General features: G+C 39.8%; 1 protein-coding gene across 1 annotated transcript in view; it reads left to right on the top strand.

Annotated features, from left to right (window-relative positions):
- Nucleotides 1–20,258, top strand: part of LOC135874437 (ethanolaminephosphotransferase 1-like) — a 77,549-nt gene that overhangs the window by 11,785 nt on the left and 45,506 nt on the right. The window contains exons 2-4 of the mRNA XM_065399255.1: nt 8,819–8,887; nt 15,806–15,914; nt 17,479–17,553. Of these exons, the coding sequence (XP_065255327.1) occupies nt 8,819–8,887; nt 15,806–15,914; nt 17,479–17,553 (253 nt within the window). The remainder of the gene's footprint in view (nt 1–8,818; nt 8,888–15,805; nt 15,915–17,478; nt 17,554–20,258) is intronic.

Raw genomic sequence — 20,258 nt, forward strand, 5'->3', positions numbered from 1 at the left:
CTGAATGGGAGAGGCTAGGGGTCAGCCAGGGTCTGCATGGGGAAAGCTTCCTAACAATCCCTCCTCACCCCCCAAAAAAACCTGTTCCATACTTTTCCCACCCATACCCAACAACCCTCCAAGTTCACACCTGGGCTCCTTCCCAGCAATTAGTTCCCTCTCCCTCAGCGCCTCTGTTTCCGCAGACCTCCCCAAGCTTTTGCACTGCTTCTGAGGCGTGTGGGAAATATAGTTGTGTATTGTAGTTTAAATGAATTATTACTTGGAATTCTGTATTAATATGTCTAGTAAGGAGTCTATTTGTCAAAAAACATTCCCTGAATCTTTTTTGTTGTCTGTATTGTTACAGACATACTTGCTGACAGGTATTTTGAAATAAATACCCAAAAATAATTGAAACTGGTGTGATTATAGTGTGTTATTTTGACAAATAAAATATGCAGAATTTTGCAAAATTTGAAAATATTGTGCACAGAATTTAATTTTTTGGTGCAGAATTCCCCCAGGAGTAATAATATGTGAATTACTCCCATGTTTAGCTCTATTAGGAGCCCTTCCTAGAGCAGGGAGAAAAGGAGGGTGGCTTTCAAGGAGCTGCCAGTTGTCTTAAACACAGCAGAAGTATGTTTGGAGTAGGGAGCAGGATGGAACAGCACATGCTGTTTTCTCCATCCCACTGCCTTTAGCCACTCCCTGTCCCTGATGGGAATCTTTATAGTAGTGTTATTGTTTTATAATAAATTAAATGTTCTTGATAAATCTGAACATCTCTTCGGGGTATCAGTGAAAGAACACCCCAAGTCCCTTTGCAGTCTATTAAGGCTTGTTCCTAAAACCATGGTTATTGCTTTCCTAAAAGAGATACAGCTATGTGTCTTTGGTATTTCCATTAAAATAAATACAATGGCAACACAATTTTGTTTTTTATATATAAGCACTGTTTGGTTTTGTGCAAGGAGCACCCTACCACTATTTTACTTTTGCAACAATAAACATTTATTGGAAGCTGAAAATGGGCCAAATTCTGCTCATAGTTGCCCAGTACAACCCCACAGGCCTGCTCTATCTAGCAGCTTTTACAAAGGTCATTATTAGTATTATTGGTGTCATGAGGATTTAGTGTTTAAACTGTGAGCCAGTCAGTTTCTTCAGTACCTTAATTTATTTCCTTAGTGTTGTGCTCTAGTGCTCTGTCTAAAGCCTTGTCTACACCAGAAAAAAACTGGTATTGCTACAGCCATATTTACAGCTGATTTAAGCACAGAGGAAGGATAGTCTTGTGGTTAAAGCACAGGATTTGGAACTAAGATCTGGATTCTAAAAGGACTCAGTCACAGAGTCTGTGACTTTGGAAAAAGCATATTTTCATAAATGACCTAAGAACATAAGAATGGCCATACTGGGTCAGACCAAAGCTCCATCCAGCCCAGTATCCTGTCTACTGACAGTGACCAATGCCAGGTGCCCCAGAGGGAGTGAGCCTAACAGGTAATGATCAAATGATCTCTCTCCTGAAATCCATCTCAACCCTCTGACAAACAGAGGCTAGGGACACCATTCCTTACAGATCCTGTCTAATAGCCATTAATGGACTTAATCTCTGTGAATTTATCTAGTTCTCTAAGACATTTTCCTCCTACAAAGTTGCATCTAACTTTGGGTGCTTTAATATTCAGGTGCTTAACTCCAGAGAGCTAAGGCATAATTTTAAGTGGTTCTAAGCATCAAACAACTTCTTTTGACTTCATTGCAGCCGTATATGCTCAGTATCTCTGAAAATATGACCGTACATTTCTAAAGCTGGGCACTCAAAGTTAGAGAGTGCACTTAAGAATGTGGGCTTTTACCTGTCTGACTCATTTTTACTTCAGAAAAATAAAGGATTATAATACTTACCTCCCTCAGCCAAGTAAGTCTAACAATCAAGAAGGGTTCAGAGACCACAATTTAGGAACCTGTTTTACTGAATAGTTTGGTCTCCTAAAGAGCCAGGAGCAACAAACTTATGGTCTTGAAGGCTCTGAGTATTTTCTTTGGAACAGAGCTGTAGCTGCTTTTTCCCTTGAAAGAAGAATGTCTGAATGCCTCTCCCAGCACCATCCAGTTTATACATGTGGTTTTTTCAGTTTAACTAAAACAGATCAGCAAATAAAAAAGAGCAGGTCTCTATTCTAGTTCTTCACATCTTCCTGAACATTCCCCCACTTTCCAAAAGTCCACAGTTCATCCAAGAACAGGGGAACCCTTTCTCCCTTCCAATGTACTGTAAGTGACCCTGTCATATACTGTAAATTGTTCTTGAAAAGTCTGCATGTAATGTGACAGAATATTGTTGCAGTCCACAATGTTTTACTAAAAATAATGACACTCACCCCTGGAGTTATCATCAAGGCTTATGACTTCACCAAAAAACAAAAACAAATACCTTTCTTATGCAAAGCAGTTTAAATGCTTTCATTTGCTGGCAAGTGTTGATTTTGTTTCACTGTTTTTAGGTATATTAAAGATCCATATTTACAATTAAGATCAATATAAATATTTCTAGAAAATGAGTTGATGTGGGTTTTCTCCTTGGGAGCAGGTAGATGTTCTGGAGAGTTTCTGAGTACTTTGGCCAGGAAGCTGTATTTTACTGTTATTTAATAGATATTTTAATATTTTAATGTTATGGTATGCTTAAGGGAAAAAGAGAGGGTGGGTGAGGAGGAAAGAGCAAGATTGAAGGTCAGGTGGTACTACCTCTTTTTATCCTGACTGTTCTTGTTTCAATATGACTGAATTTGTCGAATTTGCTGTCCAGCATGTTATCAGATAGCCTGTGTATGATATTAGAGATTTCTCATTACTTATGCTGGCAAACTACAGTATCTTGGGCTTCTTAGTGATGACATCAGACATCTCTTAAAGCTGTAGGTTTTGCCCTAAAGAAAAATAATCACAATACATCAGGGTGGAGCAATATAAAACAAGGTTATTTAAATAATTGAAATAATGATCAGTCACTTGATTTAAAAAGAAGAATAATTTATTTAAATTAGTCAAGGGTGTGTAAAACTAATTTGCAAATTTGGGCAATTGCAGTTTCAGATTAAAATTTACAATGAACTATATTATTAATGTCGGTTTTTAAAAAATATTATCTTATTTGAATTTTACAAAATTGCCATCGGCAAAAAACAAAATATTGCAAATTAAGACCCAGATTCTACACATGCTTAAGCAGGTAATTTTACTCACATAAATAGTACCATTGCCTTTAATAGAACTATCAAGATGCCTAAAGTTAAGCATGGGCATAAGTGTTTGTGGTATCACGAGCTAAAATTTGTTTTTATTAAAAACGTATCTCTAAGTAGCATAAAAGCTTGGACACTTCAAAACAAAATTGCATCATTGTTAACAACAAAGTTATTTAGCCTTTGGATACATTCACTTTAATGTGAATTTTTTATATACACAGGCCAACATTTTCAAAAATAGGAGCCTGAAGTTGGGCACTTAAGTTCATAATTGAAGTCTTAAGGGTGGGATTTTCAAAAGCACGAAGGGGCAGATCTTCAGAACTATTTTGGGCACCTAACTACCATTGAAATCTTCCTCTGAAAATGAAAGGCAATGAGGCTTGGAATGGGGGGTGCAGGGAGGGACAGAGGGAAACTTTAGGACTCTTCATGCTTACATGAAGTCTCAGTAGTTCAAATATATACTAACTGACTATTCCATTTGCCATAGGGAATATCACACCTCACCCACCCACACTATATATATGCACCCCCCCTCCACAATATATACCACATGATTATCCATTTGCCATACGGGATATATGGCTTGATGCACACATCAATCTGAATATTCATACAAGCACAAACATGCACTGTTCCAAACTTCTGTTATTTAGTAGCAAGCAGCACCATCAAAAAAAATCAATCAGTGCAGTTAAGGTTTGGATGATACAATATGGAGATAACATGTGCTGATAAAGTACTGTAGCTACAATTGGGAATACTGTACATACAGGCTAGTGGTAAACTCAACCCCATCCTACAAATTAAATTTAGTTTATGTAATGCATTTTCCTCCTTTTTAAAAAATAAATGTATATATGCTATCAGAAGAACTCTCAGCATAACTAGGATTGCCAACTTTCTAATCGTACAAAATTAAACACCCCTGCCCCGCCCCCTGCCCCACCCTTCCCGGAGTCTCTGCCCCACCCCGTCTCCGAGGCCCCGTCCCACTCGCTCCATCCCCCCTCCCTCCATCGTTTGTTCTCCCCCACCCTCACTCACTTTCACCAGGCTGGGGCAGGGGGGTGAGGGCTCCAGTTGGGGATGTGGGCTCGGGGTGGGTGTGGGATGAGGGGTTTGGGGTGCGGGAGAGGGCTCTGGGCTGGAGCAGGGGGTTGGGGTGCAGGGGGTTGAGAACTCCGGCTGGGGGTGCAGGCTCTGGAGTTGGGCCGGAGATGAGAAGTTTGGGGTGCAGGAGGCGGCTCAGGGCTGGGGCAGGGAGTTGGGATGCGGGGGGCAGGGGTATGGGCTCTGGGCTGGGGGTGTGAGCTCCAGGTGGGGCCAGAAATGAGGGGTTCAGGGCGAGGGAGAGGGCTGCAGACTGGGGCATGGAGTTGGGGTGTGGGAGGGGGGTGAGGACTCCAGATGGGGGTGTGGGCTCTGGGGTGGGGTCAGGGATGAAGGGTTTGGGGTGCAGGAGGGGGCTCAGGGCTGGGGCAGAGTGTTGGAGGGGGGTGCAGGCTCCGGGAGGGAGTTTGGGTGCAGGAGGGGACTCTGGGCTCTGGCAGGGATCTGGGAGTGGGTGTGGGGTCCCTGTGGTGCTTACTGCGGCTCCGAGGAAGCAGCTGCCAGGTCCTGGCTGCCCCTAGGTGCATGGGCGGCCAGGGAGGCTCCGCGCGCTGCCCTTGCGCCCACGACCAATGGGAGCAGCGGAGCCGGCACTAGGAGTGGGGGCAGCGCGTGGAGCCTCCCTGGCCGCCCATGCCCCTAGGGACGCAGGGACCTGGCGGCCGCTTCCGGGAGCCACACGGAGCCAGGGCAGGCAGGGAGCCTGCCTTAGACCTGGGCCCCTGCTGCACCGCCGACCAGACCTTTAACGGCCTGGTTGGTGGTGCTGACTGGAGCTGCCAGGGTCCCTTTTTGATCAGGTGTTCTGGTTGAAAACCAGACACCTGGCAACCCTAAGCATAACAGTGTCATCTTGGAAATAACATGTTTGACAAAATGAGCAGAAAGGCTACAGTAAGAGCTTCTTTAATTATTTAGAGCAAATACAATAATTTTAATTTAGCTAAACTATACATTTTATAATTTTACACAAAAATGTCATTTTCTGCCCATCTCTCACCAATATTTACTAGCAAATGACTGATATATAATAGCATATAACTAAAATCTAATGATTTTTACAGAATCTACCACATGTACTTGTACAGTTTGAAATATTATAAATAGTTGAAGCTGAATTACACGTAAGAAAATAAATGAGCAAATCAGGTTTGGTGATAGTTATCATCCTTGGTTTTTTTAACCTGTGTATTGCAAATTCACAAAATTCAATAATCATCAGTAGGCCTACAAGGCATTAATGTTTTTGTTTTAAAGGTATATTTACAGGCAATTATACAAGTAAATATACATATAAAATTACACACACACAAACTATGTTAAAAGAACATTATTAATGTTGCAAAGTTAAGCATTTAAAAGTTAGGAAATTCCAGTATTAAGGTTTTCCATGCAACCCTAGTTCTGCCCTCTTGTGCACGCGCATTATGATAGTCTTTAATGACAGGGTGACATACTATTTTTTTCCACAGGACACCTGCCTGATTTAGTGCACAGGCTGGCCTTGCTCTGGGGATGAATCAGGATTGAGGCTTTTGTCTGTAGGATGAGGCAGGGGATTACAGAAAAAAAAGGGACAGTTAAAGACACTGAAAAAACAGAAATTCCATCATGTGGAATCATTCTGACGTCCAGATGGGTCAGCAGCAGGGTTGGAACCTATAGCTCCACTGTACAGATTCTGGCTCTTGAAATAACGGAGTCAGTTGTTATCTATGTGGACCCTCACTAGAGGGGGACGGGACGCACATGGATTTCACAGGGATTTGCTGACAGCAGGGGAGTAGTGAGACTCTGGAATCTTTGGCTCCAAGCTCTGGGAAGGATGGGCACAGACTCTTCTGCTTGTTTCCCTCCAAGCTGTCCCTGTCCCAGTCCTGTCTCTTACCAGTTCTGGTATCAGTCCTCCTTTTTCCTTGCCTACGCAGCCCTACCCTCCACTCCTCGGGATTTCCATCTTAGTCTCGTTGCCCAGCCAGTCCTCATCTCTCCCTCCAGTCTCTCTGTCCAAGCCCCAGTCTCCCCCCAACTCTTAGTCTCTCTGTGCCCCACACCCAATCCCAGTTTCCTTACCCAGATAGTCCCAATTCTCCCTTCCTGCTGCAACTTCTTGTCCCCAGTCTCCTTGGCTAGCCAGTCCCAATCTCCTCTCTTCCCCCAGCTCTTCACTGATCTCAGTGTCTCTACTCCTTTATGACAGTTGGCTCTCATCTCCCCATTTCCTTCACTGGCTCCCAGTCCCATTCTCCACCACATATGGCTCCCAATCCCAGCCTCCCCTCTCCCTCGGGCTTCAAGTCTCCTTGCCCAACCAGTCCATCTCCTCTCCAGATCCCAGTCTCCTTTGCCAACCAGTCCCAGACTTCCCCCTCCAATTCAATCATAGTTTCACATCCCTCTCCAGTTCTATCCTCACTAGAGTTCTTGGCCCTATCTACTCTTTTCCCTTACCTCTAGTTTGGCTTCCCACCCCCTTCATTCAAGTTAGATGGCTTCCTCCTCCATGGTTGCCAGCAAGGGAGGGAGGGGTCACTGAGAACAGAGGAGAGACAGGCTTTTAGTTCCCTGCTGTCAGTACCAGTGGCTGGCCCCACCCCGACCCAGAGCAGCTGGGCGCAGTCAATACAGGCTGGCCCCGTAGCCTGGGGATGGAGCATGCTCAGTCATTCTGTGGGGATGGCACATGCACAGTCTGCTTACGCATAGGAGCTGTGAGGGAATGGAGCATACTCAGGAATCTTCCGAGATTTTATTTGTTAAAATTGAAGAGGTCTATTGAGCATGTGCAAATGGCAATTATTCAAAAGCTTATAATTTGGACAGATTTCATAGGGAAGGCAAAAGGCACATCCCTGACACAAAGGCCAACTCCTGCCAAAAGTCAAGTCCCTTCTTCAAAGCATGGGGGTGCCACAGCATTTAATAAAAGAAAAGGTCACCAGAATTTTTAACATGGGCAAAACAATGTATTTTCCCCTAGCCTTGTTCTGGCAAATGTTCAAAAATGAAAACAACAAAACAAGCCTGACGCAGATATCTATCATGAACATTTTCAACCCAAACGGTTAAAGTTTGACAAAGTTATATGCAGCTGAAAACAGGGTCTTATAATGGGACGTGTTGGGCAAACTTAATACTAGGCAGGCTACCAGCCCTGCCAATAATACACAGATAATATTCAGGTTTAAGGAACAATATTGTTTTGTTCAAGTAAGAACAAAGTACTTGGTGCAGTTTTGTTTTACAGAAGACATAGATACTGGATGTAGCATTATTATGGAGAAGTATACACACAAGTATTTAATGTTTCACCCAAAGGAAAGCTAACATCTTCACAGAGCCAAACTCCTGAGGTCCCTTCCAACCCTGATATTCTGTGATTCTATAATTCTATGAACAAAGGACTTTTCCGTTTTTAAAGAGTTGCCAGACATAGATAGTATTAGCAACGAAAAACCTGGGATCTGGTAGAGCAGACCCTTACACTAGTGCTGAGTCCCATTTAAATTAAAGGAACACTGAACAGGTGCAGGGACCTAGGAAATCCTGATTCATGATCTGGTTCTAAGAATATTACACAAGTTACATAGTCTTGATACTGACTGGTGAAGAAGAAATGACTCATAATGTTAGTTCAGGAACAGATAACAATAATCCAAAGAGAGGACATTTAGGGTAAGATTTCTAAAGGTATTTGGGCTCCTAAATCACACCTGGTGAAATTTGCTTATTAAAATGAATGGGAGTTATGTGCTTAGGTGCTTTTGAAAATCCCACTTGACACTTATCTGCAATTTAAGGCACTTTAATACCTTTAAAAATCTGGCCTTTAGGGACATTTTATTTTAGTAACCCAAGTCTCTCCTGGAAATGTTTTCTTACAGTGAAATTAGCTTACAGTAATAGCATGGTGAAGTCATGAATGATCACTTTGGCATATGAAAGCTTTCATGGCTGTTTTCTAAAAGAGATGTAAAGGAGAATAATGCTGTAGTTTTCTTCAAATCCCACATTCATGCTAGAAATATACTACTGCTGAGAATACACATTTCAAAGGGTGCTACTGAAGACAATTTAACTAAAAAAAAGACTTAAAAGGATAGCTAATGAATTCAATGGGAATTCTATGCATAGAGTGGTTATAGAACTAATCTGTACTAATTTGTCAAAGTGAAATCTTCATATGTGTGTGTGTGTGTGTATTATATATTTAAATCTAAGTCTCAGGATATTTGTCTTCCATTTGTCTTCCACAAAATCCGTTTGTTATTGGCAATGTACTATAAACCAGGTCAGCACATCTTAATTAAATTAAACCTTCATTAGTGGCAATCAGGGTGAAATACACTTACACCAATCAAATTTAGGTTGATTTTTCCTAAATGCTGAAGGCCATATTCTACCCATGGAAAACAGTGTTCTCAATGTCTTGCATTTTTACATGTTTGTTTCTTTGCTCACAGTACAGTGCTGTGGACACAAACCCGTTATCAGTCTATGTTATGCAGCCCCTCTGGAACAGAACTGTAAAGGTAAGAGTCTTATTGTTTATAAGAACTATACAGTCATAATGGAAGGGTTTGTTTTTTAAACAATAGATTAAACAATAGATACTGATTTTAAAAAGCTGAAATTAAACCTATAAAAAACGAAATAACAACCCTCAAAACCCTCACCACACAAGAGCGTACTGAATCGATAGATATCTTTGAGATGGGTATGTTTAGATTTTTATGTATCTGTTACCAGTGTTGTACCTATTGTTTGTCATCATTATAACAGAAAACATCAGTTGCCATCACATTCCTCATTACTGAATTTTTGGAGACATTGAAAGACATCCTTAGTACAAGTTATTTTTTCTACAGCATATGCTTTCTACCGCCAGCATCTCTTTATCTTTCTGTTGTGCAAATGATTACAAACAAGCACTGTCTAATATTTTCCCAAGGGAACTTGTCCAGGGAGCTGGATATTTCTTTAACAAGCTGAAAATGGGAGCAGTTACTATGATCACCAAAAATGTTGGGAGGTGCCATCACTCGGATGCAATGGCATCAGCAGATTTTTTCTTTCTTTCTTTTTTTTAATGAAACTGCTCACAATTAGATTTACTGCAACTGGGGTAAAATAGTAGCTAATAAGTCTCATATAAATCTGTACTGTGACGTTGCACTATATATGATTTTATGAAAATATGCTGATGAGTGTGAATATAATATAACTAAAATATGCTTCATGCAAAAGGTCTCTTGTAAGGTATCATTATAAAGCTTATAATCTACTGTGTGTCATCATCCTATTTGTATAAATGTATCACTCTTGTATCTGAAACTAGAAACATGAAATATAACTTTGAGGGCCTGTTGTAATTATGCAAAGTGTGGGCCATTAATGGTGGTTTGGAATCTTGATGGCACCCTTCAAACAGGACAATTGACTGTGGATGGCTCTGTTGGCAGGCAAGCCTTCCTGTGAGTCAGGCTGGGAAGAATGAAGGCTTGGGGTCTTACAGTGACATGTGATCATGTCACCTGAACTGGAATCCATCTTTAACCTGGTGTCTTTCCATTGAGAAGGAGGGGTGGGAACCCAGAGGGACAAAGGATTCCCGCCTTATGTAAAAGATATATAAGTGGGTGAAACAGAACAAAAGGGGTGGCAATCATGAGAAATCCCCTAGCTACCACCTGAGCTGGAACAAGGGCTGTACCAGGTGAAAGGATTGTGCCCAGACTAGAAAGGCGTCCAGTCTGTGAAAGAAACTTATTGAAACATCTCTGAGGGTGAGATTTTATCTGTATTCAGTTTTATTACTGTACTAGGCTTAGACTTGCATGTTTTATTTTATTTTGCTTGGTAATTCACTTTTTCTGTCTGTTAGTACTTGGAACCACTTAAATCCTACTTTCTGTATTTAATAAAATCAATTTTTACTTATTAATTAACCCTTATTAATTAATACAGGGTATGTATTAATACCGGGGGGAGCGCAAACAGCTGTGCATGTCTCTCTATCAGTGTTATAGAGGGTGAACAATTTATGAGTTTACCCTGAATAAGCTTTATACAGGGTAAAACAGGTTTATTTGGGGTTTGGACCCCATTGGGAGTTGGGCATCTGAGTGTTAAAGACAGGAACACTTCTTAAGTTGCTTTCAGTAAAGTCTGCAGCTTTGGGGCACATGGTTCAAACCCTGGGTCTGTGTTGGAGCAGACTGGTGTGTCTGGATCAACAAGATAGGGTGCTGGAGTCCCAAGCTGGCAGGGAAAGCAGGGGCAGAAGTAGTTTTGGCACATCAGTTGGCAGCCCCCAGGGGATTTCTGTGATCTAACCCGTCACATGTACTTCCATATTCACCTTCAGGAAAATAATGGCATCTGTACAGGCATATTAAAGGGGAATTTGTATAGTGGAGCAAACTTGAGAGCAGACATCATATATAGCTAAAGAAATGGATGTATTTGGTTAGTAATTTTTAGCTCGTTCCATGTTTGTTTAACAACACAGCCACTACTTATCCCTGATCCAGCAATGAAGTCATAATCCCATAAACATCCTCAGTGTTTTGTCATGAAAATGATTGTGATGTCACAAATTCAGCTCTGTGACTTCACTTTAGGATCAAATCAGAGAAGATAGTATGCAAGGGAGCAATTTTAACATAATTAACCCTGGTAGTTGGCATTTCAGGACCAGATGCTTCTGTCCCCTATCATGCTATAGAGGGCAATGGTGGAATAGAAAAGCCCTCCCCCCCCCCCCGCTACTTCCACTTCCTAAAAAAACCCAACATAAGGAGAGGAGCAGAGCCTTCATCACATGTTTCCCTATGCTCCAAAGCCTGCAGAAGTTCCCCTATACTGGCAACAAGTGTTTGTTACTCCATGGGTATTCTGGGGCACCTCAAGTTGGAGGGAGAGAATGGGAACTGAGGAACAGCTTCACTCTATGGCCTCCATAGAAAGAAGGTTACATTCTGCAGCCTGTTGCCATGGAGCTTAAAGGGACCCTGTCAAGTTAAAAATCATATAAATATATATTTTAAAATATCTTGGCCTGTCTTCCTAACACCACCTTGGTGTACTAGAATTTTCAAAACTTCATTTACTTTTGACTGATTCTGGTTTTTGTTGACTTTAGACTCCGTAGGCTATAAGACTGGAAGGGACCATCATAATCATTTAGTCTGACCTCTTACTCATCACAGGCCAGAGACCTTCATCCACCCATGCCAGCACTAGGCCCATCTCCTCTGGTTGAGTTACTGAAGTCCTCAAATCTTGATTTAAAGACTTCAAGTTACAGAGAATCCACCATTTACTCTAGTTCAGACTAGCAAGGGACTCGGGCCCCAAGGCAAGAAAACCCCCAGGGTCTTTGCCAATCTGACCTAGGAGGAAAATTCTTTCCTGACCACAAATATGATGATCAGTTAGACCCGGAGCATGCAGGAGAGACTCACCGGCTAGACACCAGGGAAAGAATTCTCTGTAATAACTCAGAACCCTCCCCACCTAGTGTCCCATCTCTGGCCATTGGAGGTATTTGCTAGTAGTAGACACAGATGGACCATATGCCATTGTAGACAACCTCATCATACCATCCCCTCCATAAAATTATCAAGCTCAGTCTTGAAGCCAGTTATGTTTTTTGCCTCCACTACTCCCCTTGGAAGGCTGTTCCAGAACTTCACTCCTCTAATGGTTAGAAACCTTCATCTAATTTCAAGCCTTAACTTGTTGATGGCTAGTTTATATCCATTTGTTCTTGTGCCAACAGTGACCCTTAACTTAAATAACTCTTCTCCATCCCTGGTATTTATCCCTCTGATGCATTTATAGAAAGCAATTATATCTCCCTTCAGGCTTTGGTTAGGCTAAAAATCAACAAGTCAAGCTCCTTAAGTCTGCTCTCAAAAAACTCGGGTAAGACCTATTTAACCTATCTCTAGTGGCAATACCTCACCTAATGTGACCTAGGATTGCATTAGCCTTTTTCGTGGCTATACCACAGTAGCAGCTTATAGTCATCCTGGGATCAACCAGTACATCCAGGTCTTTCGCCTCATCTGTCGCTTCCAATTGGTAAGTCCCCAGTTTATAACAAAAGCTCTTGTTGTTTGTCCCTAAGTGCATGATCTTGCATTTTGCACTATTAAATTTCATCCTATTTCTAGTACTCCAGATTTCAAGGTAGTCCATATCTTCTTGTATGATATTCTGATCCTCCTCCATATTGGCAGTACCTCCCAACTTTGTGTCAGACACAAATTTTATTAGCACACTCCCATTTTTGGGGACATGTTAAATGTTAAATAAGACTGATTCCAAGAATGAACCTACAGGAATTCCACTAGTAACTTCCCTCCAGCATGACAGTTCACCTTTCAATATGATTATAGTCTCTCCTTTAACCGGTTCCTTGTCCATCTTTCGATCCTTGTATTAATCCCCATCTTCTCCAATTTAACTAATAATTTCTCATATGGAACTGTAAAAAGCAACAAAGAGTCCTGTGGCACTTTGTTGCTTTTTACAGATCCAGACTAACATGGCTACAAACTGTATCAAATGCTTTACTGAAATCCAGGTAGATTAGATGTACTGCATTTCCTTTGTTTGGAAAATCTGTTATCTTCTCAAAGAAAGAGGTCAGGTTAGTTTGGCAAGATCTACCTTTTGTAAAACCATGTTGTATCTTATTCCTAATTATCCTATGTCTTTAATTACTCTCTCTTTCAAAATTTGTTCTAAGACCTTGCACACAACTGAGGTCAAACTAATGGGCCTGTAGTTTGCCAGATCACTTTTAAAAAAAATGTTCTTAAATATAGGTACTATATTTGCAGTTCTCCAGTCATAAGGTACAACCCCCCAAATTTATGGATTCATTAAAAATTCTTGCCTTTGGGCTTGCCATTGCACATGACATCTTTCTGCTAAAGATGGGCCCAAACCAGAATAGTGGAATGAAACCTCCCTCAAACTTTGGGTCTAGAGTGGGAAAATCTCTGGAGTGGGAGCCTCTCTACTCTTTGCATTTCTTTCAGCTTCAGCAATGAAGATAGTCAGCTTCACTTTTGCTCCTAGTTATTTTCACTATCAGTTCTAATCTGGAGCAATGCAGGATAGTGGGTTTTTTAAAAAAATAACCTGCCTCCACCGGAATAAAAAAAATCATAGAATTATTTCTATTGTTCTTAGCTTTTGTAAAAGTTTCTTTTTAAAATCATACACCTTGGGCCATGTTTTAGATGACAACATCTCTTTAATGCTAGACTGACCACTGTTAACTCCTGTAGAGGACGTGGGAATGCACAGCCAAAATGGGGGATCCAGTATGTAGTAGAAATTTCAGTAGAGTCCATTAAGATTGTTTGACTGGTTTCTGGTTGTTTCTACAGGAGCCAAGCCACAGAACCAGTAGACCTATAGACATTTTGCTCTGTTCCAAAACTTAGTTGGCCAACTAGGACTAGTGAGAACCAGATGAATATTTTAAGTACTGAATATTCTGAGTACTGAGAATAGGTTTGACTGCAGCTCCTCTCACTCAGCCCTACAAAATTTTACTCACTTGCTCACAAAGGGAGTAATTTTTTTTTCTAACAGCAAGTAAAATTGTATCATAATGGTAAGGGTAAGTGAATAGATATTATCCTTAGCTGGTAAATTTTGCAAACCACCTTTATTTATTCAGATTATTTATTTTTGTGTTTTGTATCCATAGTAAATACAAGAACTGGGCTAGAAGCAATAATCTAGCAAATAATACTGAACCTACATCTCACAGTATGACATTTGACTTTGATGTGACCAGAAAGGTACATCACAGTAGAGAGATGAGTGAGAGTTTTAGGAATGTTATTAGAAATTAAATAAATTGCTTGAAATTTGTTTATTAAACACTGGGTAATAAAAACATGCCTTTGGAGGACTGAGAAATCTCTTTCCTTTTGGTTCAGCTATCCTATACAATTTGCCATACTTACATACATTCATATACACAAGATACGAATAAATTCTGTATTTTTTTAATCCATGAAGCCAAAGAAACCCCACTGCACTATATTTCCTCTCTTCCTTGTGCCCTAGAGCAGTTAAAAAAAAAAAAGTCTTGCAGAGCCAGTCAAGTAAAGAACAAAGTGTGATGGTCTATAAAAAATGTATGAATATGGATGCTTAGGAATTAGGTCTAGCTTTTCGTGTGCCAGTTTAACCCTATTTATGGCACATGTATCTGTGTATTCCAGAACAGAAAGGAAAGCATCCACTTGTCAGCTCACCCTGCGTTTATGTACACACTTTTACTGCATTATGAGAGACATGAGGAGAATCCAGCACTGAAGGAGAGATAGCTATAGAGCAAGGCAGACACATTCATATCCCAAGAAGAGAAAGAAAACTACCTTATTGTAGCTGGTTTACGCATTTATCTGAATATTAGCAGAGCAGCCAAGATATCCATGTAGGTAGGAGATTCATCTGGGAGTTCTGAGCATTACTAGCTGGTGAGTGCATATTTCTTAGGTACGGTATCATGTCTGATAGTATCACTGTATGTTACTTTCATTTATTACACATTTTTTGGATGTCATAAACATTCTTGGTTAGACATCTGTTCACTTTCCACTGATTATCATGAAAAAACAGAAAGTGGAGGAAGACTGGCTTTATGCCATGATTTTACAATGTGCTAGGAGCATTTCTGTTATGCATGTGTCCATTGTAGACCCTTCCTATAATGAGACAGCATATGAAGAGGAGCCAAACTACAGCATATGTATGCAAGCCATCTTTATACCTTGAGGGAGGACTATGTGCAGAACATTTATATCCCAGGGGAGCAGAAAGATCTTTTTGCTTCAGGGAGTTCATTTTATAAGAGGTACCCCCCTATAAAGTCATACTGTTTTGTGGGTGTGTCACATCTGAAAGTGTTTATTTATAGAAAAGAAGGGGTTGCAGAATTTCTGCCTGTAGAATTACTTATTACAGTATGGGAGTGGAGTCCTTTGGAAGATTGTTACAGTGCTGCCTGGATGCTGAGTTACCACACTGTGGTAACTGCAGTCTTCTTGCTTTTCTAGTGTCTAAAAGCATGAGAAACTTTCAATGTAGCACTTGGGAGAACAAGGACCATAATTAAATATGTATAATGCATGAAATAGAACATTTCTAAACTACATTATTTATTAAAAATGTCACTAAAAGATTTAGGCAAAAAAGACAATATTTAAGAAGAAAATTTCTTGCATATTTTCCAGAACTTTTTAATTTAAAAAATTGAGGAATCTTTAAAATTGTGAAATATTTGCTGATTTTGCACCTATAGAAACCCTTGATTTATTAACACATACTTCTCTTTATTACAAATGTTGTGACGTGTTCTGTTAAAATATGGCTTCTTAACATCAATGTGATTTTTCTTTTAAATATTTTTACAGATAGTGCCTCTGTGGATTGCTCCTAACTTGTTAACCTTCTCTGGATTTCTGATGATTTTAATTAATTATTTTCTGTTATCTTTTTATGACTGGGACTACACTGCATCAGGTAATTATATCCATTTGGTTTTTAGAACTGTAGAGCTACTCAAACCACATTCCTGCAAGATACCTGCCTGCCTCCTCCCACACAAAGCCATATTGATTTCAGTGGGGCTCCATGCGGATGCAGTGGGGCCTGCCTGCCCACATCTCATTGCAGGATCAGGGCTGTGAGTTGCAAAGACTCACAGAAGATCATTTAGCTGAAATTTTACATTATGGGTTTGATCCTGTACCCATTAAAGTCAAAACTCCCATTGAATTCAGTGGTGCAGGATTAGGCACTATCACAGGATTCTAATGCCATAGTCATTCATAAATAAGATAAAAAAAAAAGAAAAACCCATGCCTTCCATAGAGTTTTTTCATTTACCTCAGAGACCATAATATCTAAGATCTGTGTCCAGACCAGTATTCATTTCCCTTTCTTTTCTGATATCAAAATAAGTGAGTTTCACCTCCAAATTCAAGTCTTTTTCAGGCCAAATACAAAGCTACAGAAACGGATTCAAAACACCTGCTCTCGCCTGACAAATTTAGATCTACATTTTCTCAGGATCCAAATCCAAACTTATCTGTATAATGGGCTGAATTACTAATACCACTCACTCCGATTTCAAGGATGACGTCAACAATCACAATTTGTACTAATGGATTTTCGCCTGGGTCTGTAGACCAATTTGGGAAGAACAACATTTACCACACTGACCACAGAGCCATTTGCCTGGGTTGTGTTAAATGAGCTGCACATTATTTCTGTGCCTGGTGCTGTGCTTCCTACTGCACCAGCCAGACTGTAAGAAAACTGAAAAGGTTTGTATATATGAACATTTATTGTTGGGATACCCTCGCCGGGTTATGTCTAATTTAGATTGCATGCTCTTTTGGGCAGGGACCTAATGCTCTAAATAAACAAGGATTAAAAAAAATAGCAGTTTTGTAGCCATCTTGTAGTTCTATACAATTCATATTTGTCCCCGGTTTAAACGCAAGAATATCAAGAATCACTGTATCAAGCATCTTTCCAAAAATCAAGAGAAACTATGTCTACTATGTTCCTTCTAGCCTATGGGCAAAGTTTTCCTCTCTGATCTGTACAGTAAAACTGCACAAAGATCTCATTTATGTTACTAAGAACAATACGTTACTAAGAACTTAAAAATTACACAGTGCATTGCACAAATATTAACTAATTAGTTGATGAGTGGTCTGCACAGAACCTGAATGAAGATTTTTGCCCTATTTTCATTACTTTAATACAATGTTGTAATCACTTCAGCTGCAATAATCTATTGTATATTTTTTCCCTTTTACAATATGAACGTACTTGTAAATACCCTGGGCCTCCATTATCCCACTAAATTCAGTGAAGTGTAATCAATATAGATTGCTGATGGTGCACATTGCTTCCAGTTCACAAAAATATCTTGTTTTAATTCTTTTTCACATAATGAGGATATGCACATACACATATATACATCTGCTATTGCACACAAGACTTTTAGGTGGATTTCATTAGTTATAACCACTGTTATTCCTTCCCACCCCTCCACTCACCCCATATCTTGCAGGTGCCAGTCCTGGAATTGTTCCAACATGGGTATGGCTGTTTGGTGCTTGTACCACCTTTTGTGCTTATGCTTTAGGTAAAGTATGAAAAGAGAATTTGCAAATCTCATATCTACATATTGTTTTGTCCAGTATGTTGTAATTAAAACAATAAAAGGTTGTGAATAAATTGCTGGCCTATTCCCAAAGTACTGAAATACACCTCTACCCTGATATAACGTTGTCCTTGGGAGCCAAAAAATCTTACCGCGTTATGGGTGAAACCGCGTTATATCGAACTTGCTTTGATCCGCCGGAGTGTGCAGCCCTGCCCCCCCGGAGCACTGCTTTACCGCGTTATATCCAAATTCATATTATATTGGGTCGCGTTATATCGGGGTAGAGGTATATAGGTATTTGATAATGTGCTGAAAATGTTTAACACCCGTAGGATGTAGTTTTAAACCAACATTCTGAAACTTTCCATATTGGTAAACTGCAGCCTTGATAACTAGCTCATCTCCCTTACAAATGCAAGCACAATTTTTTTGCAGCGTGACAACACCAAAACATTTTCTTGGGAAATTGTCACTAAGTACTGACATTGCTGTCGGTGATACTGACTACAGTCCTCGGCTTTCTTAAAAAAATAATTTCATTGTTACCTTTGGGTGTATTATTTTAGTGGGGGAAGATGTTTCAGAATGGGACAGCTTTGTCTTAAACATTTGCCTTTTCTTAAGAATGATTCATAGATTCCAAGGCCAGAAGGGATCATTGTGATCATCTAGTCTGACCTTCTGTATAACACACACCGTAAAACTTCCCCAAAATAATTCCTAGAGCAGATCTGTTAGAAAAACATGCAGCCTTGATTTTAAAATTGCCAGGTATGGAGAATCCACCATGTCCCTTGATAAGTTGTTTCAGTGATTAATTACTCTCACTGTTAAAAATGTATGCCTTATTTCCAGCCTGAATTTGTCTAGCCTCAAGTTCCAGCCATTGGATTGTGTTATACCTCTCTCTGCTACATTGAAGAGCCCATCATTAAATATTTGTTCCACATGTAAGTACTTACAGACTGGAATCAAGTCACCCCTTGATCATCTCTTTATTAAACAAAATAGATTGAGCTGTTTGAGCCTGTCATTATACGGCATGTTTTCTAATCCGTTATTCATTCTTGAGGCTCTTCTCTGAACCCTCTCCAATTTATCAGCATTCTTCTTGAATTGTAGACACCAGAACGGGACACAGTATTACAGCAGCAGTCACACCAGTGCCAAACAGAGGTAAAAGATCCTCTCTATTCCTGCTCAAGATTCCTCTGTATATGTATTCAAGGATTGCATTAGCCCATTTGGCTGCAGTATTGCTTTGGAAGCTTATGTTCAGCTGATTATTCACCACAGCCCCCAAATCCTTTTCAGAGTCACTGCTTCCCAGGACAGAGTCCCCCATCCTGTAAATATGGTCTATGTTCTTTGTTCCTAGCTGTGTACACTTACATTTAGCCATATTAAAACGCATATTGTTTCCTTTTACCAAGTGATCCAGATTGCTCTGAATCAGTGACCTGTCCTGTTCATTATTTACCACCCCACCCCCCAATTTGTATGTCATTTGCAAGCCTAATCAGTGATGATTTTATGTTTTTTTCCAGGTCATTAATATATTATGTAGCATAGGGCCAAGAACTGATCTCTGTGGGACACCACTAGAAACATACCTGTTCAATGATGATCCCTCATTTACAAGTATATTTTGAGTCCTATCAGTTAGTCAGCTTTTAATTCATTTAATGTGTACCATGTTAATTTTATATTATTCTAAGTTTTTAATCAAAATGTTATGAGGTACCAAATCAAATGCCTTACAGAAGTATATTACATCAACATTATGACCTTTGTCAACCAAATTTGCAATCTCATCAAAAAAGATATCCAGTTAGTTTGGCGGAATCTCTTTTCCATAAACCCATGTTTTTTGGCATTAATTATATTACCCTCTTTTAGTTCTTTATTAATTGAGTCCTGTATCAGATGCTCTGTTATCTTGCCCAGGATCGATGTCAGACTGACAGGCCTATAATTACCCTGGATATCCCATTATCCTTTTTAAATATTGACATAACATGAACTTGTGTCCAGTCTTCTGGAATTTTCCCAGTTTTCCAAGACTTCTTGAAGAACATTAATGGTCCAGTGAGTTCCTCAGCCAACTCTTTTAAAATTCTTGGATGCAAGTTTTCCAGATCTGCTGATTTAAAAAATGTCTATCTTTGATTGTTGCTATTTTACATCCTCCTGAGATACAAGTGGAATGGAAAGAGTGTGGTCATATGATATGATTATATCATCTGTTTTTTCCCAAATACAGAAAAGAAATATTTATTGAACACTTCTGCCTTTTCTGGATTATTATTTATAATTATGCCATTTTCATCTAGTAATGCACTAATACCATTGTTGAGATTCTTTTTGTTCCTAGTATCTTTAAAAATCTCCTTCTTATTGTCCTTAGCTCTGCTGGCAATAAATTTCTCCTTGTGCCCTTTTGCTTCCCTTGTCAATTTTCTACAATTCCTAGCTTCTGATTTATATTCATTATTATTAACTTCCCCTTTCTTCCATTTGTTATATATATATAAATAAACTCACAATTTCCAATCATCATTCACATTTTTCTGATTAAATTCTTCTTCCCAGTTGATTTGGCTCAGAACTGTTTTCAGCTTTGTGAAATTGGCCCTTTTAAAGCGCCAAGTGTGTATCTCTCTTGTTTGGACTTTTTTCTGTTT

Source organism: Emys orbicularis, chromosome 2, assembly GCF_028017835.1.
Source record: "Emys orbicularis isolate rEmyOrb1 chromosome 2, rEmyOrb1.hap1, whole genome shotgun sequence".
Classification (NCBI taxonomy): domain Eukaryota; kingdom Metazoa; phylum Chordata; order Testudines; family Emydidae; genus Emys; species Emys orbicularis.